General features: G+C 53.7%; 6 protein-coding genes across 6 annotated transcripts; 1 reads left to right on the top strand and 5 right to left on the bottom strand.

The window, feature by feature from the left end:
- Positions 1–55: 55 nt before the first annotated feature.
- On the bottom strand, positions 56–1,083 carry J4E86_002926 (uncharacterized protein; the record flags this gene model as incomplete). The annotated part of the gene is made up of 2 exons (XM_051443482.1): positions 56–798; positions 855–1,083. The coding sequence occupies 2 exons, from the start codon at positions 1,081–1,083 to the stop codon at positions 56–58; spliced, it is 972 nt and encodes a 323-aa protein (XP_051304977.1).
- Positions 1,084–1,373: 290 nt separating this feature from the next.
- Positions 1,374–2,034, top strand: J4E86_002925 (uncharacterized protein; the record flags this gene model as incomplete). Its single annotated transcript, XM_051443481.1, has 2 exons — positions 1,374–1,382; positions 1,435–2,034. 2 exons carry the CDS (start codon positions 1,374–1,376, stop codon positions 2,032–2,034), a joined length of 609 nt encoding a protein of 202 aa, XP_051304976.1.
- A 752-nt stretch (positions 2,035–2,786) lies between these two features.
- On the bottom strand, positions 2,787–5,495 carry J4E86_002924 (uncharacterized protein; the record flags this gene model as incomplete). Its single annotated transcript, XM_051443480.1, has 5 exons — positions 2,787–2,986; positions 3,047–3,502; positions 3,560–3,799; positions 4,165–4,931; positions 4,978–5,495. The coding sequence occupies 5 exons, from the start codon at positions 5,493–5,495 to the stop codon at positions 2,787–2,789; spliced, it is 2,181 nt and encodes a 726-aa protein (XP_051304975.1).
- A 455-nt stretch (positions 5,496–5,950) lies between these two features.
- J4E86_002923 (uncharacterized protein) lies at positions 5,951–7,171 on the bottom strand (the record flags this gene model as incomplete). Its single annotated transcript, XM_051443479.1, has 1 exon — positions 5,951–7,171. The coding sequence occupies one exon, from the start codon at positions 7,169–7,171 to the stop codon at positions 5,951–5,953; it is 1,221 nt and encodes a 406-aa protein (XP_051304974.1).
- A 783-nt stretch (positions 7,172–7,954) lies between these two features.
- Positions 7,955–8,771, bottom strand: J4E86_002922 (uncharacterized protein; the record flags this gene model as incomplete). The annotated part of the gene is made up of 4 exons (XM_051443478.1): positions 7,955–8,358; positions 8,406–8,565; positions 8,631–8,661; positions 8,719–8,771. The coding sequence occupies 4 exons, from the start codon at positions 8,769–8,771 to the stop codon at positions 7,955–7,957; spliced, it is 648 nt and encodes a 215-aa protein (XP_051304973.1).
- A 674-nt stretch (positions 8,772–9,445) lies between these two features.
- On the bottom strand, positions 9,446–12,777 carry J4E86_002921 (uncharacterized protein; the record flags this gene model as incomplete). The annotated part of the gene is made up of 2 exons (XM_051443477.1): positions 9,446–10,906; positions 10,960–12,777. 2 exons carry the CDS (start codon positions 12,775–12,777, stop codon positions 9,446–9,448), a joined length of 3,279 nt encoding a protein of 1,092 aa, XP_051304972.1.
- Between the last annotated feature and the right edge of the window lie 532 nt (positions 12,778–13,309).

Genomic DNA, 13,309 nt, shown 5'->3' with positions numbered 1-13,309 from the left:
GTCGATGCGCTATCAAGGGTATACTACAATGCAAAACTCGCACCACACATTCCTCTTATTGTCCTACCCATCGTCCAACGATCGGAAGATACTTGTACAACTCATCATACTCTTTGCCTATCCAGCCCACCATCTTGCCGTCTCGTCCAACGACACCCAAACCACCCGCAAGCCATAGTGCTGTCAGAGCTGCGCTAATGCCGTTGATAGTGTACCATCTCCTCTTCCGGATCAGAGCTCTGTTCTCTTCCGTGTGCTTGACCTGGCTGGGTGCAAAGCCCAACCATTTTGCTGCGCCCCAGACGAAATGCCACACCCCGACTCCTACCAGTGCTGTGAAACCGGTGAAGGAAACAGCGGGGTGTAGTGCGAAGCCATGGGAGATGTATTGCAGGTTAATCAGCGAAGAGTCACCATGCGCATACAACGGAAGAATTCTCGTAGTCCAGATATGGAAGCTAGCAAAAGGCACCAAAGCATAACCCAACGCACTCGTCCCACTCAGTGCTGGCCAAGGAATCGTGCGCTTATCAGTCCGTGTCTCGGCGCCGTATCTTTTCAACGCTTGTCGCCTTCTCCATAGCCGTAGTGCAATTCCGGATGTGATGTGTGCGACGAGGGGGAGGCCAACGAGGAGGGGTTCGGTCAGAGCAGATTGGTAGTATGGTCGTGTGAGCAGGAGGTAGCGGTTTGATTCGAGGACAGAGCGTGTAGCGAGCGGTATTATGGAGACGTTTGTTATGTGGAGGGCGGCGAAGGCTGTGAAGGTGTAGGAGGAGTACTTTTGTATGCGGAGGACTGGGGAGTGGTGTTAGCATTGCAGCTCCATAGATGGGGAATGTGAGAAGACATACGCCACCAAGCAGGCCCGTGGTCACCTAACCGCAGTCCCAATGTGTTCATCCTTCTTATGCCTCTCATCTCTTCCGTCTCTTTCTCAGGTCGTTCCTCATCCGGAACCGGGAAATATTGATTTACTTTCAACTCTTCTGGTGTGTCGACGGGCGAAGGGTCGACTTCGGTAAGGCCCATGACGCCGAACTCGTCGTCCTCTACCGGTGGCAGACCTGGACTCTTCTCCATCTTGTGGTCTGTGTCGTGGTGTTGCGAGGTAAGGGAAATGCTACGTTGCTGAGACATGGAATGACGTTGATTCGGTGAAGATATAAGTGGGGCGCTGCATGCTTGAGCCGAGGCGCGTGCTGTTGAGCCGCAACACCAAATGTTCTATCACCACACGCGACTACGCGACTGCACGACTTCACGACCTCAAGATCCCGCAATCTCACGACTCGTTTACGAACTGCTATTACGGGTGATACAACGCCTCACTCACATCCCTACAACGCGACACACCTCACATAGACGCGACCATGCCACCAGTACGTCTCCCCGACCCTACCCTCACCCACGCATCACTAACACCTCTCTCAGCGAAACAACCCCCTCCCCGCGGCCGTCCGCCTCTTCAACTGCACAATCTGCGACAAAGGCTACCCACGGCAACTCGACTACGAAAACCACCTCCGCTCCTACGACCACAACCACCGCCAACGTCTCTCCGACATGAAGAAACTGACTGCCTCCAACGATACCGAAAGCAACAAGCCGAAGCAGGGGCTAGAGATGCGGAGTATAGATGTTGAGAACGCGAATAAGAAGCCGGGGGTTGGAAGTCGGTTTACGAAGATTGGGGGTGGTGGGAATGCTGCGGCGGGGGGTAGGTTTAAGAAGGTTGGGGTTGCGGTTGGTGGGAAGGATGGGGTGGAGGAGAAGGCTGAGGTTGTGGTGGTGAAGACGGAGGATGTGCCTGAGAAGAGTGTGGAAGTACCTGTCGCTGCTGCGATGCCTGTTGCAGAGGCTGAGGTCAAGAAGGAAGAGGACACAGCCATGGCGGATGAGGAAAAGGTAGACGAGATTACATGGGAGGAGTACGACTTCACAAAGCCAACCGGATGCAACCCTGCGAGCTGTCCTGGCTGTAAGACGGATGGCATTTGGAGTGGTGGATGGGTGGCTGTGGATGCTGTTTGAAAGACACGCGTTCATCGTTCTTATCTTGACATTGACACTGTCACTGCACTCATAACCAGGATAAGGTCATAGTTGGGACCTTTCTACATTGCATAGCATCGGCGTTCAGGGAGTCAGTACTCAGTCCGCGCTCGCGACATTCCAGATATCTGTAAGTGTGTTCCAATCGCCCCACGATCCCTTTCCCTCAGGGCCTCTGTCATTCCCTTCATTCTCGCGTTTCAATGGGGTTCATTGGTGCCTAATCGCAATTCTAACTGACCACAAGGGCAGGCTTTATTTACAACTGCTGCTTGTTCTCTATCCAATATTCGGGCAGTGTCATGCATACGATTCACCGGGGTCGAGGAAGATATTGTGCCATCCGTAGTGGGTCAACGTTGATCCTAATTGGGAATATTTATGGACGCGCTCACGCGCTCTTAACATGCGCTCTTAGTGCTATTTACTTTAACGAAACACCGGGGGCGGCGGCGATCAAGCAGTCAAGTCGTGGTCTACATTCATGGTTGTCTGGATATGCGTAAGTGCATTTCTATTGCTCAATTCTGCTCATGATTCTGGTTCTTCCTAGTGGGTCGAAATCTCAGTTCGAAGACTCAGATGGTGCGCTTCCATCATAATCGCCAGAGAGCTGCACATATCTCGTACACTTCTCCATCGAAGTCTCTCAATATTTGATCAACACAGCGAACCGAGAAGCTTCACTGCTCTGACTGATCGACGACCTGCGAAACCTCCCGTCCTCTCTCTCACAGCACCCAATAGCCAAGCTCCTTCCAATCCTTGCCTTGTCGACGGACCTTTGGTAGAGGTACTATGAGTATAATGTATTGTCCGTCATGCTCGGAGATGTAAGCGCAAGGTTCCTGAACTTTCATGCATCTGTTGTCTGCGGCCTCTCTGTACCCGCCGCCTTGGCTGTACATCTTGTCTTGGTCACATCCACTGCCTGCGACCGTGTTTCGGATGCACCGCCGCTTTTCCATGTACCTTGCTGGAAATATCGTACAAGTCGCGTATCTGTGTCTCCTGAACTGTTGCGACGACCACATTACTTTCCACCGACGCTTCAGCTCAGCTTCAACTGAGACGGGAAGTTCACCCAAGTCCTTCACAATGTTTTGTCCCGACTCAGTAGGAATATGCAGATACATCGGAAGATCGACTGGCTGGCGTACATGTTTGGTATCTAAAGACTCGATGGCTTCGGCTTCGTCTTCGGCTTCGGGTTCGGGTTCTTCGCTGTCGCTAGCAATGTCAATTATTTCCGTCTCTTTCTTTACAATCACGTGTGCTTCAATGTTTTCGACGCCTTGCTGCACAGCTGCTTCGACCTTTGCTCGCTTCGTTTCATCTGGAGTTGCTGCAGAAGTGCCCCGCTTCTTGGGCATAGCATTCGGCTCGTGTGCGGGCACAGTCTGATGTATGGCCAAAGAAGTATGGGCGAGCGCCTGAGGTAGCGGTACTGCAGGAAGTAAGCTTGGGTCAGTATGTTCACCAAAGGCGGCAATATGGGATGTACCTGAAACTTCGTCATGCTCGCGAAGGAGGAGTAGAAATGCGTTTCGCACTTCGTCGGGCGGGAGATGCTCAACGATGGGTCCGCGGTCCGCTTCAGCCAGCTTTTTCAAGACCTTCAGCAAGCTATCTGTTCGAGTGTTGGCACTCATGGCGCCTTCTTGCGTCTCGGCACGATCGACCGCTCTCCGAGGCGAATCAGCGATTTCGATTTGGCGATGGTAGATGGTAGGTGAGAGGGCGTCTATCAAGCGATATGGTTTCAAGCGTTTGCTGACGAGTAGGCAACCTTGGCGCTCGACCCTTGGGGAAGGAGCGGTGGGCCAACGCTCACCTCGCCAATAGTAACGAGAACATCTTCGAAATCGAGAATCTTGTCATGCTACCGTACAACTTTCGGGCTCTAGGTGGTTACATATGCGCGAAGCGTCATGGTGATTAATATTTCTTCATTTGGTACTGCACTGGCTCGGGTATGGAGAACCTCATGGCTTGTAATTTGTCTCACAACGTCATTTCGCAATAGTCATCATTCTTCCACCATCAGTGAGACTACAAAGCGAACTCAGCTCAGTCCCAATCCCGAAACATCAACCGAAGGCTGTATACCCAACAATAGCTCGCTCATCACCTTTCCACTTCCAAGCGATAGTGTCACACCATCATCGAAATGGGCCGTATTGAGGAACAGACCCCCGGAATTGTACCGACTATCATCAAGATTGCCCACCTCCTTGTGATTGTCATCCATTCCCAGCAACTCCCAGTCAACCCTCGTGACTATCGGATGTCCAAACGTTGCAAGCGGCCTATAACACCTCCCCACCGCAAAAACTTCCAACTCGTCATCCTCCGGCACTCTCAGATACCCCTTGACAATCTCCATCATCCTCTCAATCTCACCCAGCTGCGCGTGCACATCCTCCGCAAGTTCTGGAAGTTCTTCCGGTGCCGCTCCCCACCCACCGACATACAACTCACCTCCCGGGGAACTGGTGATATCGAGGCCTTGTCTACCTGGAACATCGCTTTGAAAGAAGACTTGTTCACTTCCCTTCTCGTCATCTTCAGGCTTCCATTTAGGTGTGCGAACGCGGAAATGGTTTCCGGCTGAGGCTGTGGAGTTCATTGGTAGTCGGAAAGACGCGTGTGGGAAGAGTGTTGAGTAGACGCGTGGGGACCAAGGGCCAGCTGCTATGACTAGGCTTCTGCAGGGGATCTTGAGCGAGTCGTTATCTCGTTGCTTGATCTGGATGCTCGTGAAATGTTTCGCTCCTGGTGCCGCCTGAACTGATGTTGCATTCGCGTTGAAGATGAACTCTACGCCCAGTTTCTTGCACTCTTGGTAGAGAAACTGGCAGAACTGAATGGGATCGCTTATCAGTTAGTCTGAAAGCCATCGTGATCAGAAGGTAGACATACAGATGCGATGTATGAGGGGGCACAGCCACACGCTGCACCGACCAGTGGCCCTTCGATCTAATCCAATCGGGAAGCCCAGACACAGGCTGTTCAACAGGAGGACTTGGACCCCAACTATCAGGTGACTGAGGCGAACCCGTGAAGTTGTCTGGTATGATGCGGTAGATCATAGACTCGCTAAAGCCGAACTCCTTCGTTCCATTCGCGGGAGCAAGTTCCTGGAACAGTTTGTAGGACAGAACGCCTAAATCAGCGAAACCGCTCGCGAAACCAAAATCTCCAAGTCCACCTGTCGCTTGACCAGAAGAAGCAGGACTGATGTGCGCGGCTCGTTCGACGACGATGATCTTGCCGTGTGGCCTGGTCGTCGCGTTGGCAGCCTCTTGATGAGCAAGAGCCAGCTGGTAGGCCGTCGCGAGTCCAATGACACCTGCTCCCAAGATGACAGTATGGTCGCCCTTTAACGTATCTCTTTGAGGAGCTAGAGGCTTCTGAGCGTTCGACCAGGCTGTGTTCATAGTTGAAGAGGCTAGGGTGCCGGGCCGCCACAATGCAAGGAGAAGAAAGGAACTTCTGAGATGCATAATGATATGCAATGCTTCATCAAGCCGGTGTCAGATGATCGTACTGACGCGTTGGAAGTTTTGCGACCTTCGACGTTGACTGTGCTTCTTGCCCAGGTGTGTTGTTAGGATGTCTGCAATTGCGCTTGACGTACCCTTTTAGGTCTGAACTCAAGCGGCATGTTCACCGTTTAGCTTGGGCTTAGCGATCAGGACAGCTTTTGTGCAATCTGCAAGATTTCGATCTTCATTACTATTAGTGGCAGTTACGTGTGCCTACTCTTCGTCATTCATATGTCATACAGTCATACAAAGACCACCTGTCTCAACTTCGTCGACTAGGCTCCATGACCCTTCTCATCTTCTTGCACTCGGTATGCACGAGTTATATCGCCCACGCTCATACCCATCTACTTCCACTCCCAACATTCCTCAACCTTCCACTCAAAGTCCTGGAACTTGACAACCGTGCCCACATTCAAGATCTCAGGCCTGAAGGTAACGCCGCAAGGCAAGAAGCCATCACCCACCCTCACAGTCCTGTTCCACTTCTCCACCTCTGACTTTCCGCCGTTCCCACCAACCTTCTCCTTCGCAGTCTTTCCTTCACCATCTTCCCACTCCCATCGCTCAACGGTAACCTTATCACCCCACATGAGAATACCTTGGCAGTACTGTCCCAGCCTTACGACCACACCTCTGACACCCGCGTGATCAGCCTGGCACCGCATAACCACACAAACCATACTTCCCTTCTCATTTGTAGATACGGCGTCGACGTCCCTCCACATCTCCTCATGAGTCTTAACCGCACCAAGCGCCGGATGGTATCCGTGTCCATGCTCCAGCGTCAATCCAGGAGCGATGGGATACATGTCGCCCTCATCAACAGGGATGTTCTTGTGGCCAACTGGGAAGCGCGAGTCGAGCCAGTGAGTCCAAGTAGAGTGTGTGACGTTTACCCAAGTTTCTTCCTTGAGCTTCTTGGCGGACTTCCCATGCTGTGGGCCGGTGGGAGGAGGTGTGATGGGTACGCTGGTGGAAGTGCCGGTGAAGGCCCAGTCCAGGTGTGCAGAGTTACCTACGTTGGTACTCTCCGTGACGGGCACGGGACCAGCGCTGTTGGAATTGATGGCGTCCTTGGAGAACGACTTGTAGATACGAATGTCGACGAAGGTGTGGTTAGGGCTTGTTAGTACCAAAGTAGATGTAGGCTCGAACTGGTGAGATGGTAGGTTCAGCGGGTTCTTGTGTGGGAGATGGATTGAGTAAGGGATCTCGGTGTTTGGTGGCAGAGGGTAAGGGAGGAAGTAGATGTACTCGCGCTTGCTGATGTTGGCGGCACTGGGGTCTTGAAGGACGGGCTTGGGACCGTGGGTCGTGGTGATGGTGAAAGAACCTCCGCCATCGTCTGGTTGCTTGGGAGCTTGGAGAGATGGAGAGGCGGCCGTGTTGCCTGCTGTTGAAGCCATCGTGTCGGTTTCGGTACCGGAATCTGGGGGCGTGTAGATGATGTCGCCGGAATTGGTGCTTGATTGATCGCTGAGATCACACGGCACTTCGTTTGCGGGCAAGGCTGAGGTGGGGTTTGCTTGTGCCGCGGCGGGGTGGTTCTTGGCCTTGATCACCATAGTGGATTTGAGTCTGATTTCTTTTCGAGGGGGAAAGGTCAGAGAGACTAACAGTTACCGTTATGTTGAGATAAATAGGCGTGAAAGCGAAAAAGACGTTGAGATCTGATCAATGAGTCAGCAACTGTAGGGCTTTGCATCGAATTCTCCATGATTTAAACGATGTGAGGAGAATACATCGGATTTCCAGAGGATGTGCGGATGCCGATACAACACTAAGATGTATACAAGGTAGAGGTCGAGCGCGCAGGGCTTATCTTCCCCGAGTGTGTCGACTACCGGTTTACTGGGAACTATTAGGAGTGCTTACCAAGTGAGTGCTTGAAGACTTCGTAAATTGTACCGCGCAATTGTCGCGTGGTGTTGTGGTATTGTGATGGAGACAACGTGAGGTGGGGGAGCTCATAGCAACAAGAACCGCGCTAGCAACGTCCGTTCGCGAAAGGTATCATCGATATCAGAATCCGAGGAGAATAGTGATTTCATACTCCTCGGTCAAACATCACGTCACGAATAAGCCGCTAATGCACTACAGCGTAGAGAGAGAAGGCTGTTCTGAAAAAAAAATGAGAGAAAGAAACGACTAGGATGAATGGGAGGCACGGCTTGCATTTGCAAAACTAGGTATCATTCACATGCTGTCATTTATTTGACAGACCTAACCATGACGCCGCCCATGCTGGGAAAGCCCACGCTGGGAATACCCATTGCCGAATCGTAATCCTGACTTTTGTATTGTCGTAAGCCATAGCAAAGAACCAAGCAGCTACTTGAGTGAATAGCTTATTTCTTCTTGGAGTCGGCCTCCTCGGCCTTAGCCTTCGCGCGCTTCTCACGGACACCGACGAGGCGGGCCTCGGAGCGGGCGTCACGGAGCTTCCTGTAGGCGTTCTCGGTGGCCTCGTAGTTGCCGATGGGGCCCTCCTCGAGTTGGACGACGTTCTTGATGGGCAGAGCAGCGGCGGTGGACTGGACGAGGTTGTCGGCGCTCTTGGCAGCCTTGACGTCCTCGGCGGAAGCGTCACCAGACTTGGTCTTGCCGTTGCGGCGGGGGAAGAGGATAAGGCGCTTGCGGTACTCCTGGAGGCGCTCGACGTTGGCCTTGAGGCCCTCCTCGGAGAGGTTCTGGCGGCGAGGGTCGACAGAGATACCGATGGTGCGGGCGAACTTGCGGGGGATACCAGCGGCTGCTATGTGTTAGGAGCGCTTTGCGCGATTGGGTAGAGCAACATACCCTTCAGCTCAACAAGAGAGAAACCACGACCGGGGCGGACACGGCGGTTGTACTTGATGGTAGGGCAGCGGACGACGGGCCTGAGCTTGTCGACGGGCCTGGGGGCTACCTTCGCAGCCTTGGCAACGCGAGCATTGCGTCTGGACTTCTTCTTGCCAGGCTATCGTACTGTCAGAAATCTGAACACAGGCGCCACTACTCTCAGCGACGTGAGAGGGGAATTACCTGGTCGAAGTGGCAGCGGACGTAGCGTTGCCTGGAGAATGTTAGCCTAATGTCATCAACGTGCCCAGTGTCCCAATCGCGAACTCACCAGTCCTTGTGGAAATGGTTCTTCTGAATCTGCTGGTTGTGCTTGATCGCCATTGTGTCGGATTGTCTGCCCTAATCAGCCTTCGTCCTTCGCTCGTAGAGTTGTGTGGAAGCGCGCAGTGTCGACGGCGATTTCGATTTGATTGCGCTCGTTCGATTGCGCACTCCGAGGATGGTAAACGTACCTCGATGGCTGACCTGTGGGTTAGTTATCGTACGGCTGTCGAGGAAGAAATCTCGAAGTTCGCTCGCCAATTTCGACAGCCTTCCTAGCGCTAGTGGGCCAACCGAGTTTTCGGCGCCACGTTTTGCCGACGCCGACACTAGCGTGGTGGGTCGGCTTGCGCTGCATCACCAACGACGACTCGATACTGGAACTAAGTTTTCTGTTGCGAAAGTCACCGTGGTGTCCTCGTCGATTAGTCTGGTTTTCTTGAGCATTATCCTCATCCGTGTGGCTGTACTGGGTACTTCACTGCTTCAACGATGATGTGAAACTTGATCACACTGATACAATCGACTGGGAACTGCTCATTCCTGAAAGTATCGCTGCATCCATTCGAAGTAAACTGAACACAATAATCTAAACATCCCTATAGTACTCGCCTGTAGTGAGTACATAAATATACACGAAGACATTACAAAAACGCTAAAGTTATCCAAAGAAGAGAAACCGCACAAGTGCCCAAGAACCTTCAAACCACCACCCTAATAAGAAGAATCAAGGATCAAAAGCCACCATCATCGGCATCGAAGAACTCGGTGTTAGAACTCTGCGCACTCGTCCAACTCTCCCTGGGAATCTTGTCTCTGAGCCAGGTCAGAACAGCATCAGTGCCCTTCTGCAGCACCTGTCGGTTGGGTACCCTGAACTTATTGCCTTCCACTTCAAAGCCTGTCAGGGTGCCTTGCAGTAATCCAATTCGCGGTTCCAGACGCTCAATGTCGTTGTTGCCCAGATTTACAATCCTAAGGTTGTGCAAGCTTTCGGGCGTGACCTCGGAGATTCTATTGTCGGATGCGAGGAGGGTGGTGAGCGCGGGGAAGGCTACATGGAGCGTTGGAAGGGCACCGGCGAGACGGTTGATCGATACGTCCAGCGTCACGAGGAGAGGCGCTGTGAGGTATGTTGTCAGATGCGTCAGAGAGTTGATCTTGTTGCTGGCGAGACGGAGATCGCGCAGTTGGGGAAGTTCGATGGGTGCTGACAGAGGAACTTCGATGCTGTTCCTAGACAGATCGAGTAATGTCAAGTGTTCGAAATGCGCCGCTATAGAGGGAATGATCTCGAACTTGTTGCGCTGCAGATGCAATTGACGCAGGCCGTTGACCATGACATCCATGGTGACTTCATCCATCTCTAGTTCAGACATACTCTTGTCCGCGAGGTCCAACGTTCCTGACGGTGTGAGTTGCCACTTCGGCTGAGCCTCTTCTGTGACACCATTCTCGAATTCGTCATCCACGTCGGCTGAGACCTCCGCTGGTAGTCGCGATGCCAGATCGCGTTTGATATCATCGGTGCCCATAGTAAGAAATTTACGATCGCGCAACGGGTTAGCTGCAACTGTGAGATGTTCTAGATGTTCCATCAAGGCAATCTTCTCATCAAGCTGAGTGATATCGTTGCCCGTGAAGTCTGCAGTACGTAATTGTTGAAGCGTCACGAATCCCTCTGGTAAGGTTGAGAGTTTGTTCTCGCCGACTAGTAGCGCCGTCATACTGATCCAGGTCGATACTTCAGGGAACGACGTAAGTCTATTCGTGGAGACATTGAGCGTCTTGAGAGCAGGCAATTCAACCACATCGCCATCGCACAGAGACGTGAGAGAGTTTTGTGCGACGTTGAGTTCCTGTAGATGAGGTACTGAGCTCAGGCTGAGAAGTGTACCCTCCAGACGGTTCTTCGACGCTTGAAGCTCGACAAGGGTTGCGGAAAAGACTTCGCTAGGAAGGGATCGGAGCTGGTTGTCCGACACATTAAGTGTCCGCAACTGCGTCAAACGCTGCATGTCTGCCGGTATGCTTGTCAACTTGTTCGATTGCAGCTCGAGGACCTCTAATGCTGTGAGATCGCATATCGCTGATGAGAGATCTCCGTTGAGGTCGTTTTCTGCCAGCTTCAACTCCCTCAAGGTGGGGATCTGAGCGATTACGTCCAACATCTCCATAGGCAACTTGTTCCGTGACTAGGCGATGTTAGCTACAGGATCTGATGGATTTTACTGATAGTGTGACTTACAAGGTTCAACTTCGAGAGCTGCGTAAGTCGTCTCAAGCCTACGGGCAACTCTCGCAGCATGTTACCGTGGAAGTCAATGCTCTGTACACCTCCGAATTGAGGTCCAGCCTCATCCGAATCAATCATGTCTTCAACTGATACATCAGGGAACATGCTGTCGGGAAGAATCTCAAGCTCGTTGTCTGCAGCCAGGATAGTAGACAGGTCTACTACCTCGCCCCAGGCCACCTTGGTATCGTTGGGGTCGTAAATGTACATGGAAAGTACGTCGTCAGGAATCTCCTTCAGTCCCATCGCAGCGATGTTGAGGCGGCCATCTGATCGGGCGGTATCAATGCGTCTGCGCAGTACAGACTTGCCACCCTTGGGGCGCTGGTTGAAGGGATCGTCATCGAGACCAAAGTCAAAGGTCGCAATCTCGGCAGGATCGGGCACGATAACATCGGTGGGTGGAGTGCTGTTCCTCACCGGCTCAGCCTTTGCCTGCTTCGCAGCTGCCCTAGCCTTTGCAATCTGTTCCCTCAATGCATTGGACGAGCTGGCGGGTTTTGGCGGTGCTTCAGCGGGTGCTTCTTCGACGTCTGCCTTCTTCGCAGCTCTCGCTTTCGCAATCTGGTCGCGCAGTGCAGTGGAAGAGCTTGGGACCTTTCGCACGGTATCAGGTGTTTTCTTGACCGGAGTATCCCGGGCTGGTGAGGATGTAGCAGTGCCGGGCGGTGAGATCGCTTGACCGAAGACGTTGTTGAGGGACGGCCGAGATCGGGGTGTTCGCATGCCCGTGAGACTCTTGCTATTCGTCAGCGGACGCGGTTTAGGTGTGTTCTGTAGGTTCTGCGCCGGAGCCAATGGCTGCTTCTTCACAGTCGACATAGGCTGTAGCATCGAAGTACGCCTACTTGGCGTTGCAGCGGGTGTGCTGACATTTGCACTAACGCTTCTCTTTCCAGGTGCAGTCATAGACAGCCTGTTGGAGGGAGCACCAAATCGCTTGGGTGTAGCTGGTATTGGGTGGGGGGCACCATCACTCGTGGATGGCCTGCTGCCGTTGCTGTTCGACATGGCGGATCCGGGTCGCACCGGAGGGGCCATGCTGTTGTCGGCGTTGAAGAAGCTCGATCTACGTCTTCCCTTGCCGGGTGCTGGCGAGGATGGCAGGTTGGACAGAGTCTCTGCCGTGCGCTCTGAGAGCGATGGGCGACCCTTTCTCTTCTCCGGCTTCACAGGACTGATTGGACTGGACAAATCGTCGATAGCTGAATCCGCATGTTCCGGTTCGGGATCGTTATCGCGGAACCCGGCTCTCGAGCTTGCTCGCGAGGATGCCCTCGAGGCTGACCTAAAGCCCTCTAGGCTTCCCAGTGTATCATCCTCTTTGGCAGGAGCGATCGAGGATGAGCGCGATGCATTCGTCTGACGTGACGGTGGACGGGCAAATGGCCGCTTGAAGACGGGCGCGTCGCTGGTACTTGAGGCGGCGGTCGAGGTCCGCCTTGAGCCGAAGTTGGGAATGCCGCTCGCCCTGCGGTTCGACGAGGGCGCGATGGATGACCGTTTGGAGGCTGCATTGTCAGGTACAGGGCTCGAGGCCGTCAGGGGGTTGCTGGAGTAAGCAAGGGATGCTCTCGACGTCTTCTTCTGCAGCGTCGACGTGGTCGGGCGCGATATGGACGACAGGGACGGCTTCTTGCGCAATTGTTCCGTCGAGGCGGGCGCGCGCAGCTGGGAATGGCTGTTGGAGGGCCTGAGCACAGGGAGTCGCGAAGCGGGTGCCGGGCGTGGGATCCCAGACGGGCGCGGAATGGACGAGGACTGGTCCATGGTGATGCTGTCAGACAGCGCGCTATACGATGCAACGCCTAAGGGTTGGGAAGTCGTTCATGCAAGACGGCACAGGCGAAACACACGTCCAACCAGATTAAGGGTCCTCCACTTGTCGCCAGGTTGCTTTTCGAGAACCAATTCTCCGCGCCGGGTGCAGAGGGGCGTCTGAGCGAGCGGGAGGCGACCGTTGCCCCGTGAAACCAAAGGGAGAGCCATGTTTCTGTTGCGCTGACAGGTCGGGCCTAGCGCCGGTTGGTACTGAGCAGGGACGCCCGGCGGTCCTTCCTCAACCTCGCTCCACGCGCCTTCCGCACCGACGACATCGTCACCCACACACCCAACACACCCGTTACGAGCGCCCTGTCTTCTGCAAACACCTGTTCGCTGCCGTTTGCACGCTATCACGGTCGCATAACCCCCGCGACTTCTTTTTGGCAAACGCGCATCGACGCGCACCCCTGCACCCACCGTATCGTATTCGTCACCTCTACCGCGTCGCCCACCACGCCAGCTCCCCCAGCTCTTTGAC

This window comes from Alternaria arbusti, assembly GCF_024043155.1.
Source record: "Alternaria arbusti strain BMP 1465 chromosome Unknown scaffold_3, whole genome shotgun sequence".
NCBI classification, from domain to species: domain Eukaryota; kingdom Fungi; phylum Ascomycota; class Dothideomycetes; order Pleosporales; family Pleosporaceae; genus Alternaria; species Alternaria arbusti.
This window is presented reverse-complemented; position numbering and strand designations above follow the sequence as displayed.